The 22,302-nt window shown below is 44.9% G+C and overlaps 2 protein-coding genes across 2 annotated transcripts; both read left to right on the top strand.

The window, feature by feature from the left end:
* The first annotated feature begins 2,654 nt into the window (after positions 1-2,654).
* LOC137834196 (uncharacterized) lies at positions 2,655-3,158 on the top strand. Its single transcript, XM_068642258.1, has one exon. It carries the CDS (start codon positions 2,655-2,657, stop codon positions 3,156-3,158), a length of 504 nt encoding a protein of 167 aa, XP_068498359.1.
* A 3,352-nt stretch (positions 3,159-6,510) lies between these two features.
* On the top strand, positions 6,511-6,888 carry LOC137834195 (uncharacterized). Its single transcript, XM_068642257.1, has one exon. The coding sequence runs from the start codon at positions 6,511-6,513 to the stop codon at positions 6,886-6,888; it is 378 nt and encodes a 125-aa protein (XP_068498358.1).
* The last annotated feature ends 15,414 nt before the right edge of the window (positions 6,889-22,302 follow it).

Genomic DNA, 22,302 nt, shown 5'->3' with positions numbered 1-22,302 from the left:
TCTGCCAATCTGGCGTCTTGTCAACACGCCTATACTGTAGCTTGATGCCACGTCATCACTTCCGACTACCAGGGCGGTACAAAGAGTTAGGACTTGTATTTTACTCAAGTTTGTGTGCAATATGTCTGGGTTTAAAGTGCTTTTTGCTGAGGGGTTCGTCTATTAATAGACCCCCTAAGTTTAGTGGAATGAATTATGCTTTCTGAAAAATAAGGATGAAAATTTTCATGGAATCTATTGACTCTTGTATTTGGGAAGTTGTGGTCCATGGACCTTTTGTGCCAATGCAGGTTGTCAAAGATGAAACAGTGGCAAAACCAAGATCTGAATGGAATGAGAGTGCAAAGAAAAAGGCTCAATATGATTTAGTAGCTAAGAACATCATAACTTCTGCATTGACAATGGATGAATTCTTCAGAATATCTCAGTGCAATTCGGCTAAAGAGATGTGGGAAGTTTTGGAAGTTCCTCATAAAGGCACGGATGATGTGAAGAGATTAAGAAAACACTCACTCATTCAAGAATACGAGCTTTTCAGGATGCAACCTTAAGAAAACATTGTTGATATACATAAGAGGTTTACCCACATTGTAAATCATCTTACTGGATTGGGAAAAGAGTTTGACAAAGAAGAGTTCAATATAAAGGTGCTGAAATCTCTTGATAGGAGTTGGCAAACTAAAGCAACTGTTGTACCGACCAGTGCTCGGGCGTAGTTGACCACAAGTAATGTTGGGGCCACGTAAGCTGGGTCCCACGAGCGGTGTGTGCCAATGTCTCGCAAGGCACGTGAACCAAGGTGCCAAGGAGTGGTCAGGCGTCGATCACCAGGATGTATTGATGTGTCCTTGGCAGTATAGTGAGGGTGATGAGAGATCGAACATCGGTGACTCAAACAGTAGAACTAGGCCATAAAAGCTGGACCCCAGACCACACACCAGTTATTAGTTAGGGAGAAGCCTATGTCACGAGGGTCCATGTGTGTGGTGTGGATGACGCGTTTAGGCGTAACACAAGTAAAGAGCCACTGGAAAAGATACGACCTGTGAGGGTCAAGTTCCAGGGGTGAGTTGCATGCATGGCACGTGAATAGGTAGGGCGCTCCCAAGACGGGTGACCCCAGAGATCAGGTGCACGAGGAGGTATTCAGGTGGTCATCCCGTCAGAGGTTGCACTCCAGTTAAGGAACCCCATGCGTTAGGTTGCCCTAAGAGTGGGTAACAGCGGTGCGGAGCCCACCCCCTTAGAAAGCCTATTTTGGGAAACGGAAACAATGGAAACCCTAGGCTATATAAAGGGAAGTAAAAAACGTAGTAAGGTACACTATTCATTTTGTGCCGCTTAACACACACAGTGACACAGAGCTTTACAGTTATCAATTTTGGGTGTTTCCTAGCCCTAAGATTGACTTGAGCGTCGGAGTGCAAACGACCTTTAGGGTGCCCTTTGTCTTTGTATTTTCAGGTGTTCGATTGGAAGGAAAGCACGAGTGAACGCAGGGATTCTTGGGCGTAAGATTGTCGTAGGCGCACAAAGACGTTTTCGGTCAATCAGCAGGAACATTTGGCACCCACCGTGGGGCACAATTTAAAACACTATCCCACCAACAAGAACCAAAAGGATTGGGAAGATGAGAAATACTAGACAAGGATCCGTTGCACCGAATGGGGGCGAAACCCTCACCCTGCAACAGATTATGGATATGATGCAGACCCTCCAAGAACAGGTGGTTGCGTCGAGAGCGGACCAAGAGCGCATCCAGGCGGATTTGGAGGCATCGCGGGCAACAAATGAAGAACTGTGCCGATCCAATGAGGAGTTGCGCAGGGATCTGCAGAACTAGGCAGGGGAACATGAGGTGGAAGAACAAGGAGCCACAACGCCACCCAGAGAGTTCCCAATGCCGTTTTCGCAAGCGATAATGGACGCTATGATATCAGCCACATTCGTGGGCCCTACAGCCACCTTCACGGGTGCAGAGGACCCAGAGGCTCACCTCACGACCTTCCATATCCAAATGATGTTGATTGGGGGCTCTAATGCGGTGCGATGCAAGTTGTTCATGAACACCCTGATAGGAACGACAATGGAGTGGTTCATTAATCTCCCAGATGGCCACATAACATTGTTCGCGTAGCTGACCAAGCTGCTCAGGGAACAGTACATCGCAAATCGCGCCGGTCTCTTACGATCTTTTCGACGTAAGACAATATCAGGGAGAGTCCTTAAAAGAATTCCTCAACCGCTTTGGAGCACAGGTGGTGAGGTTGAACATCAAGGACGAAACAATGATGGTGCGTGCGTTCAGTAATGGCATAGTACCGGGACCTTTCAATGAATCGCTCATCAGAAACCATCCTAAAACGTTTGGAGAAATAAGGTGTCAGGCAGTGGCTCACATTGCTGTAGAGGGTGAAGCCAGTGAAAAGTGCACGTGCGTGGTTCCCACGCGCCCACCTGCACTAGGTCGACCTCAACCCCTAAGGGTACACGAGGCAACGACAGAGAAGAAGACCCCCGTGAAGCAGTAGCCTTACCAACCAAGGAAGCCCCAAACCAGGGGGCGTGCAAGGGAAAACGTGCTGCCAAGGCACAACTTCGTGGTAGAGTTAAAAGACCTCATCGTTATCCCCAACATAGCAGAGAGGCTGACGATGCCCCCCAAGACTGACAAGAAGCTTGGGCCCAACAAGAACGCCTGGTGTGAGTTCCACCAAGCGTTCGGCCACCCCATACACAACTGTTTGGCACTGGGACACCAGTTGGACAAGTTGGTGAAGAACGGATTCTTGAGAGATTACTTGCAGGAAACTCAGGGTGCTGAGGATGTGATAGCAACGGGGGGTGACCAGGGGCATGAAATTCTCATGCATGGTGAAATCCACACCATTGCGGGAGGTTTTTCAGGAGGTGGTTGCACCGCTTCTCAACGGAAGAAGTACGCACGGGCAGTGATGTCGGTGGAAGCACTAAGGGCAGACGACGCCTTTGATGTTGACCTCACCTTCACAAAGGTCGACCTCCAAGATTTCGTTCCCCATGATAACGATCCGGTGGTGATTTCAGTTGTGACTGCTGGAAGGAAGGTGCATCGAGTACTGGTGGATCAGGGGAGTTCGACAGGCGTAATGTTCTGGACGACTTTCAACAAGCTGTAGTTGTCCCCTGATACATTAAGGACTTACATGGGCTGTCTGTACGGTTTCGCGGGAGACCAGGTAGAGGTGCGTGGATACTTAGAGTTGAGTACCACCTTCACAGACGGCACCACATCCCGCACGAAGAACATTAGGTACCTTGTCGTCAATGCCCCCTCCGCTTATAACGTGCTACTAGGTAGACCTACGCTGAACAGGTTGGGGGCAATACCGTTGACAAGGCATATGAAGATGAAGCTACCTGACTTGGCGGGAAAGGTGATCGCCATCAAGTCAGATCAGAAGGAGGCCAAGAGGTGTTATGAGAACAACCTCAAGACAAAGAGTGGGGGTATTCATGGTCACTACGTAGCCCCCGCGCTCAGAAGAGGTCGCCTAGCCCAAGACCAATCGCGCTGAAATCGCCCAGGGGGGAGGGGGGCGAGTGCAGAGATCAGTACCTACCGTCACTACTCGAGAACAGAGTGAAGAGAGGGTGACCAAAGCAGATATCACCCGTGCGGAGATCGCCTGGGAGAAGCGACCCGAGCCAGCAGGTGAGGTAGGGGAAAGAGAGATTGGAGGAAGTGCCTTCAAGCTTGGGAAAGCCCTAGACCAAACGACACATAATCAGATTGTCGAGGTAATAGCCCGGAACTTGGACATGCCTGGCATAGACTCAGACTTCCTGTGCCACCGCCTCACCATGGACCCCAAGGTCAGGCCTGTCCGCTAGAGAAGAAAGAAGTTCAACGAAGAGAAGTGGCAGGTCATTAATGAAGAGACGAAAAACCTGCTGAGCACCGGACACATAAGGGAGATCCAGTACCCTGAGTGGTTGGCCAACGTGGTCTTGGTGAAGAAGGCCAACGGGAAGTGGAGAATGTGTGTTGACTTCACCAACCTCAACAAAGCATGCCCGAAGGACTCCTATCCTCTACCAAGCATCGACGCCTTGGTAGACAGTGCCTCGGGCTGAAAGATGCTCAGCTTCCTGGATGCTTTTTCTGGGTACAACCAGATCAAGATGCACCCCAAGGACGAGTGTAAGACAGCGTTCATGACAGAGCTATCTTGTTACTGCTACACGGTGATGCCCTTCGGGTTAAAGAACGCGGGCGCCACCTACCAGAGGTTGATGGACAGAGTGTTAGCGCCCATGTTAGGGCGAAATGTGCAAGCCTACGTGGACAACATGGTGGTAACCTCGCATTCGAAAGAGCAACACGTTGTTGACTTGGAAGAGCTATTTACGACGATAGCCAAGTACCGACTTTAGCTGAACTCTGAGAAGTGCGTGTTTGGAGTTGAGGCATTGAAGTTTCTGGGTTTCTTGCTCATCGAACGTGGGATAGAAGTGAACCCAAAGAAGTGTGTTGCGATATTGGGGATGAGGAGCCCAACTTCCATGAAGGAGGTGCAACAACTGACAAGGCGCATGGCCGCCTTGTCCAGATTCATGTCAGTTGGAGGAGACAAGGGCCACCCCTACTTCCAGTGCCTAAGGAGGAACAACAAGTCGTGTGGACCCAAGAATGTGAAGAGGCGTTCCACAAGATGAAGGAGTATCTAGCCAGCCCTCCAGTCCTGTGCAAGCCACAACCAAGCACACCTCTTCGTCTGTACTTTGCGGTAACTGACAAAGCGATCAGTTCAGTCCTTGTTCAGGAACAGGAACAGGACCAGGTTCAGAGACCAATATACTTCTTGAGCAAGGTATTGCAAGGACCTGAGGTAAGGTACCAGGCACTGTGGTATTCTCGGCGAGAAGGCTTCGTCACTACTTCCAGAGTTTCACTGTGGTGGTGATGACAAATCTACCCATTCACAAGGTCCTACAGAAGCCGGATGTGGCAGGAAGAAGGGTGCGCTGGGCGGTGGAACTATCAGAGTTCGATATCCAGTATGAGCCCAGAGGCCCTATCAAAGGCCAAGTTTATGTAGACTTTGTGGTAGAGCTCTCCTCGGCAAATGCACACCAAGAGGAGTCCAATTTTTGGTGGGTGCTCTCTGTAGATTGAGCACCATTTTGGAGGGAGCAAACGGGTTGTTGATTGAGCAGGCCCTACGGTTCGCCATCAAAGCAAGCAACAATCAGGCGGAGTACGAGGCCCTGATCGCAGGCATGCTGCTGGCCAAGGAGATGGGCGCGCGAAGTCTTTTGGCGAAAAGTGACTCCTTGTTGGTCATAGGTCAGGTGACTGGAGAATATCAAGCCAAGGACCCTCAGATGGTTGCGTACCTAGGGTACGTCCAAACTTTGAGGGGGTCCTTCGCGATGTTTGAGCTAGTACACGTTCCCAAGGACCAGAATGCCAAAGCTGACTTGCTAGCCAAGCTCGCCAGCTCGGGCAAGGGGGGCAAACAGAGGATTGTCATACAGGAGACTCTCAAGACATCGTGAAACTTCACAGTAGATAACATGGTGGGGGTTCATTAGGTCAGCACTTCGAGAGGAAGAGCAAGGAGTCATCAGTCACTGACTCAGGAGACGCTGAGAGCACCCCGGATAGGCGTATACCCAGTTCTGGGGGAGGAGGTTGCAAGGCAGGTCTGCCAGGTTGAACGAGGAGAAACTTGGATGACGCCTTACAAACGCTACTTGGCTAACGGGATACTTCCTCTGAAACCCACAGAAGCCAGAAAAATAAAGAAAAATGCTGCCAAGTACACTCCCATTGACGGGGATTTGTTTAGACACGGGCTCACCCACCCAATCTTGGTATGTGTAAGTGCAGACCAATGCACACGCATAATGGCAGAGCTTCACGAAGGGATATGTGGGAGTCACATCGATGGACGATCTCTAGCGTCAAAGGCTATTCGTGCGGGATACTATTGACCCACAATAAGGGAAGACTGCATAAGGTACGCTTAGCAGTGCAAATAGTGTCAGCAAGACGCTGATTGGCACAAGGCGCCACCAGAGGAGCTCAAGTCGATTTACAACCCTTGGCCATTCCATACGTGGGGAATCGATATCTTGGGGCCTTCCCTTTGGTGATAAGGCAGATGAAGTACCTCGTGAGCACCATATAGTATTTCACGAAGTGGATCGAGGCTGAGCCTGTGGCCCAGATCATGGCTCACAAGGTTACTCACTTCGTATCGAGAAACATAGTGTGCCGCTTTGGGGTGCCGAAGCGCTCAGAGGTTGGAATAAAGCAGGTGTTTGCGTCAGTCGAGCTCCCCCAAAGGAATTGGCAAGTCAAGTCTGCCAACAGAGTCTTGCTCAGAGGCTTGAAGAGAAGGCTGGAGAAGGCCAAAGGAGTTTAGGCAGAGGAGGTTCCTAGGATTGTGTGGCCTTACCACACCACTCCCCAGTCCACCACCAGAGAGACACCCTTTCAGCTTGGTGTACGGGTCGAACGCGATGATTCCGGTAGAGATCCAGGAGAGCTCGCCACGCTTCCAGAACTTCGTGGCTGAAGAATCCAACGAAGAAAGAAGGGTGAACCTGGATCTGCTGGACGAGGTCAGGGAGGAAGTGAGAATTAAAGCCGAAGTCTTGATGAGAAGGGTGGATTATAAGTACAGTTCCAAGTTGAAGCCACGTCAATTCCAAGTCGTCGATTTGGTGATGCGGAAGGCCCACCTATACCAGTTAGAGAACAAGTTATCCCCCAAGTGGACTGGTCCTTTCAGTGTGACAAAGGCCGCTGGGAATGGAGCATACAGGCTTGAGACATTGGAAGGAGGCCCGATTCCTCGTACATGGAACGTGGCCAACCTCAAGTTTTATTACAGTTAAATTTTTGAACATTGTACACAGTTCTAAGGGGACACTCTTTTTCCCTTCAAATGGTTTTTTTAATGAGATCACCCAATAAATTTCGATTGAAACATATATGTTCTCGAATGTTTTTGTACAATGCAGTTAGAAACCTTTCACCTTGGTGTTAGAGGTATCGAGAGGGAGTAGTAGTCCCCGCAGAGGAAACCTCCTCCTCGAGTGAAAACACCAGGGTTGAGCTGAGGTTCACCAGTTAAATCCTCCTCGCCCTTGAGCGATGTCGAGGTCAGTTACGAACTCGTTTCCCCTTGCGTTAGAGGTCTCGAGAGTGGAAAGGTAGGTTCGTAGAGAACACCTCCCCCCTCGAGTGAGAATGCTAAGGTCGAACGAAATAGTTCACCAGTTAAATCCTCCTCGCCCTCGAGCGAAGCTGAGGTCAGTAAGAACTTGTTTCCCCTTGCGTTAGAGGTCTCGAGAGTGGAAAGGTAGGTTCGTAGAGAACACCTCCCCCCTCGAGTGAGAACGCCAAGGTCGAACGAAATAGTTCACTAGTTAAATCCTCCTCGCCCTCGAGCGAAGTTGAGGTCAGTTAAGAGTTTGTTCCCTTGCATTAGAAGTCTCGAGAGCGGAAAGGTAGGTTCGTAGAGAACACCTCCCCCCTTGAGCGAAAACGCCAAGGTCGAACGAAACAACCTAGTTCGCAGTTAAACCCTCCTTTAATGAGGGGCGCGAGATACAACAATTAATGATCAGAACGAGGTTATGCGCAGAGTTCGAATAGGTTGAGAGTTAGGAAGTTAAAGCAGGTAAACACCTTAGATAGTTGAAAGAAGACAAAGCATTCATAGACAAGAAAGAATTGTTCTTGGGAATACCAAATACAGATTAAGACGGTGGTGCCCTGGGCACAATTTGCCCATCCACCACCTCGTTTGACGTCCATCTCAGGATGCGCGTAGGCAACCTGAGCAAGGGCGTCCTCAAACCCCGCAACATACGAATCAGCGGCGTCTTCAATTAGCTCGGCTTCGATCTTCTTGCAGTTTTAAGCTTGTCGAATGAGTTCAGCCTCCACACGGCCAAGATGCACTTCCCGATTAGTGGCTCTCTCTTCAAGTTTGGATATTTTAGCCTTAGCCGCCTCGACCTCTTGCTCCAGCTCAACCCCCCCGGTGTGCACGGGCAAGACATTCGATTCGAGATCAATGTACTTTTGACCTTTGTCGTAGAGTTGTTTCTTGATCTCTTTCTCGGTCTGGCGAAGGCTACTTATCGAGAGGATGGAAAGTCTTGAGCTTTGAAGAAGGAAGGTTCGGAGCACTCGCAGTAAGAAGATGAAGCGTGCAAAGGGGTTTTCAGAGAAAGTGATGGAAAGTAGCCAAGCGCGCGTTTTTGAAAGAGTAACGTAAACTAAGAAGAACACGTGACATTAAGTCCTGACCGTTGATCAAGACACGTGCGTGCAGATTAAAAAAAACATAGAGAAGTGTCACTTCGGTGCACTGTTCACGTCCTGTCACACAATGATGGCATTTCATGAAGGTCTTCTTGAATCATGTAAGAAAAAGTGGTGCGGAAGCTATGAAGGTGTGTGAGCAAGATCCTCCTAAGAGTGGTGTTGATCTTGAAGGTGCATGATGTGTATGAAGCTAGGGAGGTTCGGCCAACCCAAAGAGAGGTGAAGGAGATGAAGTTTAGAGCCTAGAATTCTAGGGAGAAGCAAAGCTTGGCACAAAATGGCAGCATAACTTTACTCACAATAAACTTGCATATACAAGGTGTGGGCCTCCCTATTTATAAGCTACTTGGCCGTAAGTTTTAAGCTAATACATATTGAAATGAAAACCAAATTAAATGCAATCACAAAGCCATGTGCCATGACCGACCAAACCTAGAGAGCTTCTAGAATGTTTCACTCAAATATGCTTTCTACATTACTCTAATTACTAAGCACCCCTAATGGGCCTTTATGCAACATGTACAAAGCTTTCTCTCTTCCATCCGTGGCTTCATTTAATTGGGCTTGAATATGCTTAGCCATTGACCTTGTGATAGGTCCTAGACGGTCTAGGTCTCCGCCTAGACGCTCCATGGGTAGCCTTTCCCTTTCACGTCCTAGACGCTCCATCCTTCTAGCTAGACGCTCATCATGGTCTAAACGCTATTCATGGTCTAGTGTTGGGCTTTGGCTTTCATGGTTAGTTGTGCTTGGCCCTCTTCCATCATCCCCTCCCCCTGGGAAAGGATTTGTCCTCAAATCCAGCTCGTCTTCGTCATTGGTACCTACAAATGGAGAAAGGTCAATTACATTAAAAGTGTCATGTACTCCATACTCAAGAGGTAGGTCCAATTTATATGCATTGTTATTGACTCGCTTGAGGACTTGAAAGGGTCCATCACCTCGGGGACTTAGTTTGGACTTCCTTTGAGTTGGAAATCTATCTTTGTGAAGGTGAAGCCAAACTAAGTCTCCTTCCTCAAAAATTATTTCTCGCTTCCCTTTATTGTTGTAGTTTGTGTACTTCTCATTTTGGTGTTGTATTTGGAGTTTAATCTTCTCATGCATTTTCTTTACAAAGTCAGCTTTGATTACTCCTTCCTTATGCACAAAATCTTGTGGATTAGGAAGAGGTATCAAATCCATCGGTGTGAGAGGATTAAAACCATATACTACTTCAAAAGAAGCAGCATTAGTAGTCTTGTGGACCACTCGGTTGTAGGCAAATTCAATATGGGGAAGATACTCATCCCAAGATTTGTGGCTGCCCTTCATGATAGCCCTAAGCATAGTTCCAAGAGATCTATTGACTACTTCGGTTTGCCCATCCGTTTGAGGATGACAAGAAGTTGAGAATTGTAGTCTTGTTCCAAGTTTACCCCAAAGAGTTTTCCAAAAGTGGCTGATAAACTTGGGATCTCTATCGGACACTATACTTCTAGGGAGACCATGGAGTCTCACCACTTCTCTAAAGAAGAGTTTAGAAATATTTTGAGCATCGTCTACTTTGTGGCATGGAATAAAATGGGACATTTTGCTAAAACGGTCCACTACCACAAAGATAGAGTCATGGCCTCTTGCAGTCCTGGGAAGTCCTAAAATGAAATCCATGCTAATGTCTTCCCAAGGAGCATTTGCAATCGGCAAAGGGGTGTAGAGTCCATGCGGCATTGTTCTAGACTTTGCTTTTAAACATGAGATGCATCTAGAACAATGTCGTTGGACATCTTTCCTCATGTGTGGCCAACAAAATTTTGCTTTTAAAAGATCTAGAGTCTTATCAACTCCAAAATGGCCCATGAGTCCCCCCTCATGTGATTCTTTGACAAGGAGTTTCCTATGTGTTCCTTGGGGAATGCAAAGTTTTCCCTCTTTAAAAAGATATCTCTCGGACACATAGTAACCTCCTTGCGCTCTATGTAGACATTGGGCATAGATGGATGAGAGTTCTTGATCTTCTTGGTAAAGCTCTCTTATGTGGTCAAATCCAAGAATTTGGGCACCCAATTTTGAAAAGAGTGTATGCCGTCTTGAAAGAGCATCAACCACTATATTGGTGCTTCCTTTCTTGTATTTGATTACATAAGGAAATTGTTCAAGAAATTCCATCCATTTAGCATGTCTCTTGTTGAGCTTGTGTTGGCCCTTTAATATTTTAAAGACTCGTGATCACTATGGATGACAAATTCTTTGGACACAAGGTAGTGTTCCCAAGTCTTTAGGGCTCGCACAAGAGCATAGAGCTCTTTGTCATAGGTGGGGTAGTTGAGGGTGGCACCATGGAGTTTTTCACTAAAATAAGCAATGGGGTGTCCACCTTGCAACAAAACCGCACCTATGCCTACCCCCGATGCATCACACTCTATCTCAAAAGTTTTGGAAAAATTTGGGAGAGATAGAATGGGTGCATTGGTGAGTTGAGCTTTGAGCCTTTGAAAGGCTTGCTCATGCTTTTCATTCCAACAAAATGCAACATCTTTTTTAACAAGTTCATTCAAAGGAGAAGCTAGACTAGAAAAATTAGGCACAAACCTTCTATAGAAGCTAGCTAACCCATGAAAACTTCTTACATCACTTACATTTTGTGGAGTTGGCCACTCGCGGATGGCTTTGATTTTCTCGGGATCTACATGCACCCCCTTTTTGTTTACTATGAAGCCTAAGAAAACTACACTATCTACACAAAAGGTACACTTATCTCTATTTGCAAAAAGAATATTTTTTCTAAGCACTAGAAGAACTTCCCTAAGGTGACTTAGATGGTTTTCTAGGGTTTTACTATATACTAAGATATCATCAAAATAAACTACTACATATTTACCTATACAATCCCTCAAGGTGTGATTCATAAGTCTCATGAATGTACTTGGGGCATTAGTAAGCCCAAAGGGCATCACCAACCACTCATATAATCCAAATTTGGTCTTAAAAGCGGTTTTCCACTCATCACCCTCCTTGATTCGAATTTGGTGATATCCACTTTTAAGGTCAATCTTGGAGAATAGAGTTGACCCATGCAATTCATCAAGCATATCATCAAGCCTCGGGATTGGATGCCTATACTTGATGGTGATGTTGTTGATTGCTCTACAATCACAACACATACGCCATTTTCCATCCTTTTTGGGCACCAACAAGACAGGTACAGCACAAGGGCTTAGGCTCTTTTGAACCCAACCCTTCTCCAACAAGTCTTGAACTTGTGACTCTATCTCCTTTGTTTCCTCGGGGTTGGTTCTATAAGTAGGCCTATTTGGTAGGCTTGCCCCCGGAATGAAGTCAATTTGATGTTCTATCCCCCTAAGAGGAGGAAGCCCAATGGGCCCCTCATGGGAGAATAGATCTTCAAATTCACTTAAAAGATTTTCTATTTGAGGAGGTAAACTCATAAGTTCACTACTTGTGGCAATGCATGTAAGTGCTCCTTTACAAAAGATAAGGCTTGGTTGTTCAACAAGAAGCAAATTTTCAAAAACGTTTTCAAGAGGCTTTTCTTGTTGACCAACCTTGTGGGAAGGAACACTCTTCTCCCACGCCTTCCTATCCCTAAGGATTTTCTCTTTTTCTAGCGCTTTTTTTTTTGTTTTCCTCATCCCTCTTTTGCTTCATTTGTATTTGGTCTTTTACCACTTGAGAATGTGGTAAAGGACTAAGTACAAACTTTTTATACTTGTGGGTGAAGGAAATTTCGTTAGTGAGACCATCATGTAAGGTTTTCTTATCAAATTGCCATGGTCTCCCTAATAAAATATGACAAGCTTCCATAGGTACTACATCACATAAAACCTTATCTTTGTAGTTCCCTATGGAAAACTTGATTTTCACTTGCTTGTCTACATGTAGTTCCCCATTTTCATTAAGCCATTGAAGTTTATAAGGTTTTGGGTGAGGAACTACTTGTAGCTTAAGCTTCTCCACCATCCTAACACTACAACAATTGCAACTAGATCCACTATCCACAATGAGAGAGCATATGTTTTCTAAAACATTGCATCTTGTATGAAATATGTTCTCTCTTTGTGTTTCAATGGATGTGCTAGGGTGATTGCTGAGGGTTCTTCTAATCATAAGCAATTCTCCCTCTAGTGGAGCTACCCTCTCATCCTCTCCCCCCTCCTCTTTCTCACTAGGCTCATCCTCGCCACTAGTGTACTCGTCTACACCCTTAAGAAACAAAGTCCTTTGGTTTGGACATTGTGCTTGCACATGCCCTCTTCCATAGCACTTGAAACACTTGACATTTCTAGCTCGGATGGGTGGGGTGGAGGTTTCTTTGGTAAAAGGTTTGGTAGGTTCTTTTGGTTTTTCTTTGGATGTACTACCCTCCCTTCTAAACTCTTTCTTGGGATAAAAGTTAGAGTAAGGGCTCACCTTTTGACTTGATGTTTTGCGTAAAATTTGTTGCTCAACTTTAATGCAAAGTTGAACCAAATCATTCAAGTCTTGATAAGGTAAGAGCTCCACTCTATCTCTTATCTCAAGTGATAGGCCACTAAGGAACCTAGCTATTGTGGTATCCTCCTCTTCTCTAATGGAGGCTCTCATCATGTAGAGCTCCATTTTTTGTCTATACTCTTCCACACTCATGTTTCTTTGTTGGAGTCTTTGGAGCTTGTCCATCAACTCCCTATGGTAGTAGGAAGGTATGTGTCGGCGTCTTAGGGCTCCCCTAAGGTCATTCCAATATGTAATGGGAGGTTCCCTATGAAGGCGCCTTTCTCTTTCGAGAGAGGTCCACCAATACATGGCATTCCCTTGGAAGCTAAGGGCGGCTAAGGGTACTTTACGTTCCTCACTTACCCTATGGCAAGCAAAGAGTTGCTCTACCTTCATTTCCCAATCTAGATAGATTTCTACATTTTCTTTTCCATGAAAATGAGGTAGGTCTACTCTAGTTTCCCTTGGCACCTCTTGTTCCCTTTGCCTATTCCTTCTAGGGGGTGGTTGGTAGTAGTCATTAATTCTAAGGCTTCCCTCCCCTAGAGACTCATTACTCCTAGATGCATGAGTATGAGTTTTTTTTCATTTTTGTGATTTTTGTGATTTCTCTTCTTGAGCTTTAGCCATCTCATTGATTTTGTTCTCATTCTCCAATTGTCTAAAAGAAATTAATTGTACCTCTTGTGATACTTCTTTCAAAAGAGTTTTCAAAGATTTTACTTCACTTTCAATAGACTTTGGAGAGTGAGAAGAAGAAGACATGGCTAAAACTTTGTGTATATAGGTGTTTTACTTTGAGAAAGTTTAGGAAAGTTAAAGAAGGTAGTTTTCCAGGTAAGGGAGGTGAGTCACAAAGGACTACTTAAGTACCAAGCCTTTTCCTTGCCAAAAACTATCCTCCAAAATCTTCACACAAGACTTTCTCTTAGTGAAACACTTAGAACACAAATAAGTTGAGAAATAAATGCAAGAAAACAATGTAAGCTATCTATTCAACAAAGCTAGTCGGTTCAAATTTAAACAAAACTAACCATGCAAAGCGTCACTACTAAAGCAATAGAAAAGCAAATACAAACAAGTAACAATTACTAAACAAGAATGCTATACTATTCGGCCCTAGGTGAGGCTTCATGGACACTTTGAGCCCTTGAAGACACACTCACCGTCTAAAGCGTAATTAAGAGGTAATTAACACAAATTAAGTTGTAAGGAATTTAAGAAAAAACCCCTTTGTTGATCCTCTTTTTGCTAGTGGCACTCCCTCTTGTTGTCTTTGCTTGTTAGCCCTCCAAATGTGTGTAGTGTTTTGAGAAAGTTTGCTTCGGCTTTGTCTTTGTCTTCTCCTTAGAATGAAGGTCTTGATTCTCCAATTTCCAGCACCTATCAAAGGCTAAACCTTAACCAAGTCAAGTTTCCATTCACATAAGCACCAAAGGAGAATAAATTCCAGCACCCAAATTAGAGGTCAAAGAACAAAAGCAAGAAACAATTAAATTGAATAAAACAGTACCACCAAAAGGAGTTAGATTATGACAACTAGAAAGAGGTTCAAGAAATATTAAGCAAGCAAATAAAAGGTACCAAAATAAAGGTAGGCACACAAAAGAATCCTAAGAATGGCACTAGATTTAGATGACCAAATAAAAAAAACAGCACCACTGGAAAATGTTGTGGGCCAGAAACGTGTTTTTCCCCAATTTATGCTGAGCTGTGTTTTTAATATATGATTCTGAAATTTGATATGCAAGATATTCAAGATCTTAGCTAAATCCTGGCTTTGGAATCACTCAAAACGCATGCACCAATTTGTTTTAATAAATTTTGCAATTTTGGTGTTCAGTTACGCCAGCTGTAGCGCCTCAGATTTGCACACTGATTTTAAAAGATTTATCATTTTTTTTCTGTTGCTTCTTTTGGACTAATTCTTTTTTTGTCCTTTCTATAACACTTCAAACTTGCAAATTCCAGAGAATCAAAATTTTCCTATGAGTGAAAATATTTTTCTGGATCAAAACAGTCAGCACAGAAAATCTGAAACAGGGGATTCTGAAAACTGGAAACAAAAACAGCAAGATACCAAAGTTTAGACACAATGGAAATTTGTGAAATAGAATTGTGTAGGATCTAAACACAATATGAACTCAAACTAAAATTGAAAAAGGCACCAAAATATCAAAGAACAGCAGATTCAAAGCAATTAAAGATACCCAAAATCAAGAAACAATCAAGCCAAATAAAGGACTACTAAGAATTGTTGACAATGTGGATGAACATGACTTGACAAAACATATAAGATTCAGAAATTAAAGACTCAAAAGCATAATATGAACCAAATAATGAAAGCAATAAAGACTCAAAAGCCTAAATGAAAATAGCAACTCAAAAGTGTATGCAATCCTATCACAATTTGCACAAGAACTTGTTCAAGAACAATTGAACAAAAGTGCTTCGGTTGGATCTTCCACAAAGCACACCAAAACAATTAAAATGTAAAAAACAGCAAGACAATTATGGAAAATAAGATGAACAACATGAAAGTAAAGAAGAACTAAAAATGAAAGACCAAAAGCAGCTCATGATACCAAATGATGGCATTTCATGAAGGTCTTCTTGAATCATGTAAGAAAAAGTGGTGCGGAAGCTATGAAGGTGTGTGAGCAAGATCCTCCTAAGAGTGGTGTTGATCTTGAAGGTGCATGATGTGTATGAAGCTAGGGAGGTTCGGCCAACCCAAGGAGAGGTGAAGGAGATGAAGTTTAGAGCCTAGAATTCTAGGGAGAAGCAAAGCTTGGCACAAAATGGCAGCATAACTTTACTCACAATAAACTTGCAAATACAAGGTGTAGGCCTCCCTATTTATAAGCTACTTGGCCGTAAGTTTTAAGCTAATACATAATGAAATGAAAACCAAATTAAATGCAATCACAAAGCCATGTGCCATGACCGGCCAAACCTAGAGAGCTTCTAGAATGTTTCACTCAAATATGCTTTCTACACTACTCTAATTGCTAAGCACCCCTAATGGGCCTTTATGCAACATGTACAAAGCTTTCTCTCTTCCATCCGTGGCTTCATTTAATTGGGCTTGAATATGCTTAGCCATTGACCTTGTGATAGGTCCTAGACGGTCTAGGTCTCCGCCTAGACGCTCCATGGGTAGCCTTTCCCTTTCACGTCCTAGACGCTCCATCCTTCTAGCTAGACGCTCATCATGGTCTAGACGCTCTTCATGGTCTAGTGTTGGGCTTTGGCTTTCACGGTTAGCTGTGCTTGGCCCTCTTCCATCACACAAGGCCACACAAATCGCCAGGGGCGAGGACCTAGTCTCTTCGCTGAACAAGTTACAGCTCGAGACTGGGGGCTTGTATACCGACCAGTGCTCGGGCGCAGTTGACCCCTAGTAATGATGGAGCCACGTAAATTGGGTTCCACGAGCGGCGTGGGCCAGTGTCTCACCAGGATGTACTAATGTGTCCTCTGCAGTATAGTGAGGGCGATGAGAGATCGGACATCGGTGACTCAAGCAGTAGAACTGGGCTATAAAAGCTGGACCCCATAGCACACACCACTTATCAGTTAGGGAGAAGCCTAGGTCACGAGGGTCCATGCGTGTGGTGTGGATGACGCGTTCATGCGTAACACAAGTAAAGAGCCACTGGAAAAGATATGACCTGTGAGGGTCACGTTCCAGGGGTGAGTTGCATGCATGGCACGTGAACAGCTAGGGCGCTCCCAAGACGGGTGACCCCAGAGATCAGGTGCACGAGGAGGCATCTTGTTGGTCATCCCGTCAGAGGTTGCACTCCAGTTAAGGAACCCCACGCGCAAGGTTTCCCTAAGAGTGGGTAACAGCGATGTGGGGCCCACCCATTTAGAAAGCCTATTTTGGGAAGCGGAAACAGTGGAAACCCTAGGCTATATAAAGGAAAGTAACAAACTTAGTAAGGTACGCTATTCATTTTGTGTTGCTTAACACACACAGTGACGCAGAGCTTTATAGTTATTAGTTTTGGTGTTTCCTAACCCTAAGATTGACTTGAGCATCGGAGTGCAAACGGCCTCTAGGGCGCCCTTTGTCTTTGTGTTTTCAGGTGTTCAATTGGAAGGAAAGCATGAGTGAACGCAGGGATTCTTGGGCGTAAGATTTTCGTAGACGCACAAAGACGTTTTCGGTAAGAACAACTGCTATATCAGAAAGCAGAGATATGTAAAACCACTATTGCACTGTTTGGAAAATTAATGGAGCATGAGCTAGAGCTCAAAAGGCTTAAAGAGCAAGAAACAGTGGAAAGGAAAACTAAAGGACTTGCATTGAAAGCAAGTGTACAGAATGATATCAGTGAGGAGGCAGAGAATGCTGAATATGATGAAACAATAAGTCTACTTACAAAAAGATTCAGCAGATTCTTAAAGAAGAAAGGCAAATATAGGACTCAACAAAAAAGGAGGTATCCTAAACCGAATGAATCTAATTCTTCTAACTATACTTGCTTTGGTTGTGGTAAAACAGGACACATAGATGGATTGTCCAAACAATCAAACTAAAGAAAAACCAGCCAGCAAGAAGGTTGAAAGAAGCAAGGGGAGAATAGTTTATATTTCTTGGGAAGAGAATGAAGTGTCTTCAACAGAAAGTGAAGAAACTAATTTGTGTTTTATGATGAAAGATGAAGGATCAATATCTAATTTGGTTAGTGACTTCTCTATGGAATCTGACAATTATGATCAATTGCTAGTTGCCTTCAAAGAAACTCATGATAAGGCAAATAGGTTGGTTGTTATATGTACTAAATTACAAAATGTAAATAGTGTTCTCGCACCTAAGGTAAAATCTCTTGAGGAGGAATTCCATAAAGCTAAAACTGATCTTGTAAGCCTTGAAATGACATGTCTGCATGCTTCTATAAAGACTTGCAAAAACTATAAAAAGCTGGAAAAACAAGTTGAATATTTGCTGAAAACTTTATCTAATTTAACTAAGGGAAAAGATAATCTTGAGACTCTTTTAGGGTCACAAAATGTTGTTTTCAACAAAAATGGAATTAGATATAATCCAGGAAAGAAAAACAATGTTAAAAAGCTATCAAGTTTCTTTGTTCCTTCATAAACAAGTTTTTCCTCTTTCAACAGTGGTAGAAAGGTATATCCTGTTACTTGCTTTTATTGTATGAAATCTGGACATACTTCTAGAACATGCATTGCTAGAAAATACGTTGTTCCTAAAAGCTTAGCCAAATGGCTTCCAAAGGAAAGGTATTAATCCCTATTGGACCCTAGACTAAAAGGGGTACCATGTGTATTATTTTTGTTTTGTTTTCCAGAAAAACAACAAGAGGAACTAGTGGTATTTGGATAGTAGATGTTCAAAGCATATGACTGGTGACCTAACTATGTTCACTAGCCTAAAACTCAAGGAAGAGGGACATGTCACTTATGGAGACAATAACCATGGAAGAATCCTAGGAAGAGGAACTATTGGAACTCAAAGTTCAACCACCATTGAAAATGTTTTATATGTGGAAGGACTAAGGCACGGTTTCTAAGTATCAGTCAATTGTGTGACAAAGGGTACAAGGTAAATTTCAAATCAAATGGGCGCACTATCTCACATGATTCTTCTGGTAAGGTTCTGTTTACAGGTAAAAAAGTAAACAATATATATATCTCTTGGATATCTTGGAAAATGATTCTGAAAAATGAATGTCTTTTGTCAAAAAGTGATGAGTCTTGTTTGTGGCTGTTCCTACCGGTTGACCTAGCGCAAGAGCGTTGCCTCGTCACATTCTTCCTCACCAGCTTGACTCCACGTGCCCTTCAAGTCCACATCACAGATGGCCTCTCTCAGAACCTGAAAAACACAAGGTGGCGCCTCTGCGGCCGGTGGCGCTCCGACGCTCAAGTCAGTGACAAGAACACCCAAAAACTGAGAGAAATATACTCTGCAGAACCGTACTAAAGTGCACTCAACCCAAAGCAACGAGCCGTGATAAAACACGTACCTCAGCGAATTTTGTTAAGTTTACCTTTATAGCTAGGTTTTTTCTCTCTTCAGGCAGTTACGCTCTGGACGCGTGGCTCACATCCAACCCTGCACGTGTCATCATCTGGGCTGGGGTAGCAGGTAGCACCCAGCCCTACACGTGTCATCATCTGGGCGGGGATAACTCGAGCGTCACTTCTGTGTAGCATCCAACCCTACGCGTGTCGTCATCTGGGCTGGAGCAATAGGTAGCATCCAACCCTACATGTGTCGTCATCTGGGTTGGGGTAACTTGAGCGTCTTTTCTGTGTAGTAACCAGTCGCGCGGCTAAGTCTTCTATTCAAGGAGTAACCTAGGACGTATACGCTTTGGAACACCACCTGACAAGGTGAGTATCGGATGCAACAAAGCGCACCATCTCTGTGATATCGCTTGTCGCAAATGCCACCTTCCTCATCGCTACGCCATGCATGTTCTAGCTGAGGAAACCTTGCTACCAACGAATGTCCACTCTGGGAATCCTATCGCTGATGAGCAAGCTGTTCCCTTCAACCCACTCGACCTTCACGCCCCAAGCTAGCACAACAATCATCTTACCGAGCTTATACGCTTGAACTTACCTTCCTGGGCCCCCAGCAGCATTAACTAAGTTTACTGGGAGATCCGGCGATGTGCTTATTCTGGCGATGTCAGACCACCCGATCTTCCATTATCTAATACGTCGATGACACACAAACTCGGCGACAACCGACTATGCTCGCTTCTGAACCATTCACCTTTCTCTTGTCCACGTGCTCTGCTGAGCACGCCCCACAGAGTCACGTGCTAGACACGTCATCACACCCGATGACCTAGTCGGTACACAAGCCCCCCAGTCTTGAGCTGCGACTTGTTCAGCGAAAAGACTAAAGGGTCGAATTTTCGGCAACCTATGTGGCCTTGCGCGTTGGCGCTCAGACTGTTCACTGATTGGACACTTCACCAACCCCCTCGATCATACGACACATGGACTCATCAACGACCATTATTCATTGCCGTTTGCGCTTCTCGCAATGTTCGAAAGTCTTTGAAACTCTTAAACACTTCGCGCCACTTCACTGTTTCATTATCATCTTCCTTACTTCAAACTTCCGAAATGCTTCAGCGAACACTTCGACTCCTTCAATCACCATCTTACTGAACGCTCTTCTGATCATCAAAAGGTAACTTTTTTATCACTCCCACTGATATTTACTGCATTTTAATCGGTTTGCATCATCCATTAACTGTCTGGAGCATACGTTGTGGGATGTTTTTCTTTGCCTCGCTTTTTTCTGCGCTTGGGGTTTCTAACCCTCTCTCTGCGAGCCCCCCTTGTTCTTCTGTCTCCTTCTTTTCTGTTGAGTCGCTCTATTTACAAACTCTCATCTCTTCCCCTTTTCATCTTCTTGCAGCTTTTCTGATGGCTCGCTCCAAAGTTACACCAAACCCTCATCCATCTCCCCGCAACCCTCCGACGAAAAATCGTAGGGCCAACCGTTCCTCCTCCCGCGTCCCCCCAAGGGATCCTAACGTCCCTTTGAGCCAGGTCGTGAGACCTGCGTCTTCTCGACCTAGCCAATCGCAGCCAAACCCACCTTACACCAACGCAGTTGTGAGGTCCCTTCCAGACTACAAGCAACTATACCCTTGGGCCTCTTCAGCTTTGCTAGGTGAGACTTCCTCCATCAACACCGACCGCGACATCCTCCGCCTCCAGAAAGGTGACTAGGATCACCTCTCTTTCAGCAAAGAACACGATGACAAGGTATCTGTGCATCTTTGTCCTCCCGGAGAGCCTATTTGCACCGATAACCAAGGGAGCGACGGCGTCCCCTTTTGCTTCGTCTACGCCACGACGTTCAAGAAGGTCAAACTCCAATTCCCTCTTACCCGCTTCGAGAGGGAGCTCCTAACCGAGCTTGACATTGCCCCCGCCCAGCTTCATCCTAACGGCTGGGCGTTTGTCCGGGCTTACCAGATCATCTGCGCGCACTTGGGTCATCCAGCTTCAGTGGACGTATTCCTCTACCTGTTCGAGGCCAAGAACCCGGGCGATCGTCTATGGGTTAGCCTCAATGGGGTCGCTAGGAGGTCCATACTCTCCATCTTCCAGCAATCCTATAAGGACTAGAAAGGGAAGTTCGTGCGCATCTTCTGCAACGACCGAGACCCTACCCTCCTCGACGGATTTCCCTTGTATTGGGTGAACAAGGGAAAGAAAGTGATGGCAAATTCATGAAGCTCTTCTTAGAATCATGTGAAAGATGGTGCGGAAGCCATGGATGTGAATGTGCAAGATCCTCCTAGGAGCTATGGTGATCTTGAAGGTGCATGATATGTATGGAAGTAGGGAGGTTCGGGTAGCCCTATGGTAAGTGAGGAAGATGAAGATTAGAGCCTAGGAACTAGGTAGAAGCAAAGCATGGCACAATGTTGGCAGCATAACTTTACTCTCATTAATCTTGAAAAATACAAGAGATGGCCTTCCCTTTTATAGACTAATGGGTCGTGAAAGCTAAGCTAATTACACATGAAATGGGAGCAAAATTAAATACAAATGACAAGGCACATGGCACATGGCCGGTCATGTGTGCTAAGGTTCTAGAAAGTGCACAAATCTAGGGTAAATCACATATAAGACAAATTTGTGCTTTCTAACACTACACTAATTACTTAGCCACCCCTAATGGGCCTCCATGTAACATATACAAGGTCTTCTCTCTTCCATCCGTGGCTAGGTCCATTTGGGCGTGAATATGCTTAGCCATTGACCTTGTAATAGGGCCTAGACGGTCTAGGCCTCCTCCTGGACGCTCCATGTGTAGCCTTCCCTCATCACGTCCTAGACGCTCTCTCCTTGAGTCTACACGCTCATCATGGTCTAGTCTTGGGTCTTGGCCTCCATGGTGAGGTGTGCTTGGCCCTCCTCCATCATCCCCTCCCCCTTGGAAAGGATTTGTCCTCAAATCCAGCTCGTCTTCGTCATTGGTACCTACAAATGGAGAAAGATCAATTACATTAAAAGTGTCATGTACTCCATATTCAAGAGGTAGGTCCAATTTATATGCATTGTTATTGACTCGATTGAGGACTTGAAAGGGTCCATCACCTCGGGGACTTAGTTTGGACTTCCTTTGAGTTGGAAATCTATCTTTGCGAAGGTGAAGCCAAACTAAGTCTCCTTCCTCAAAAATTATTTCTTTCTTCCCTTTATTGTTGTATTTTGTGTACTTCTCATTTTGTTGTTGTGTTTGGAGTTTAATCTTCTCATGCATTTTTTTCACAAAGTCGGCTTTGATTACTCCTTCCTTATGCACAAATTCTTGTGGATTAGGAAGAGGCAACAAATCCATGGGTGTGAGAGGATTAAAACCATATACTACTTCAAAAGGAGAAGCATTAGTAGTCTTGTGAACTACTCGATTGTAAGCAAACTCAATGTGGGGAAGATACTCATCCCAAGATTTATGGTTGCCCTTCATGATAGCCCTA

This window comes from Phaseolus vulgaris, chromosome 5, assembly GCF_000499845.2.
Source record: "Phaseolus vulgaris cultivar G19833 chromosome 5, P. vulgaris v2.0, whole genome shotgun sequence".
Lineage (NCBI taxonomy): Eukaryota > Viridiplantae > Streptophyta > Magnoliopsida > Fabales > Fabaceae > Phaseolus > Phaseolus vulgaris.
This window is presented reverse-complemented; position numbering and strand designations above follow the sequence as displayed.

Excerpts from the sequence above, each read along its gene's own strand:
- LOC137834196 (XM_068642258.1), top strand. The coding sequence starts at position 2,655 with ATGCCCCCCAAGACTGACAAGAAGCTTGGGCCCAACAAGAACGCCTGG.
- LOC137834195 (XM_068642257.1), top strand. The coding sequence starts at position 6,511 with ATGATTCCGGTAGAGATCCAGGAGAGCTCGCCACGCTTCCAGAACTTC.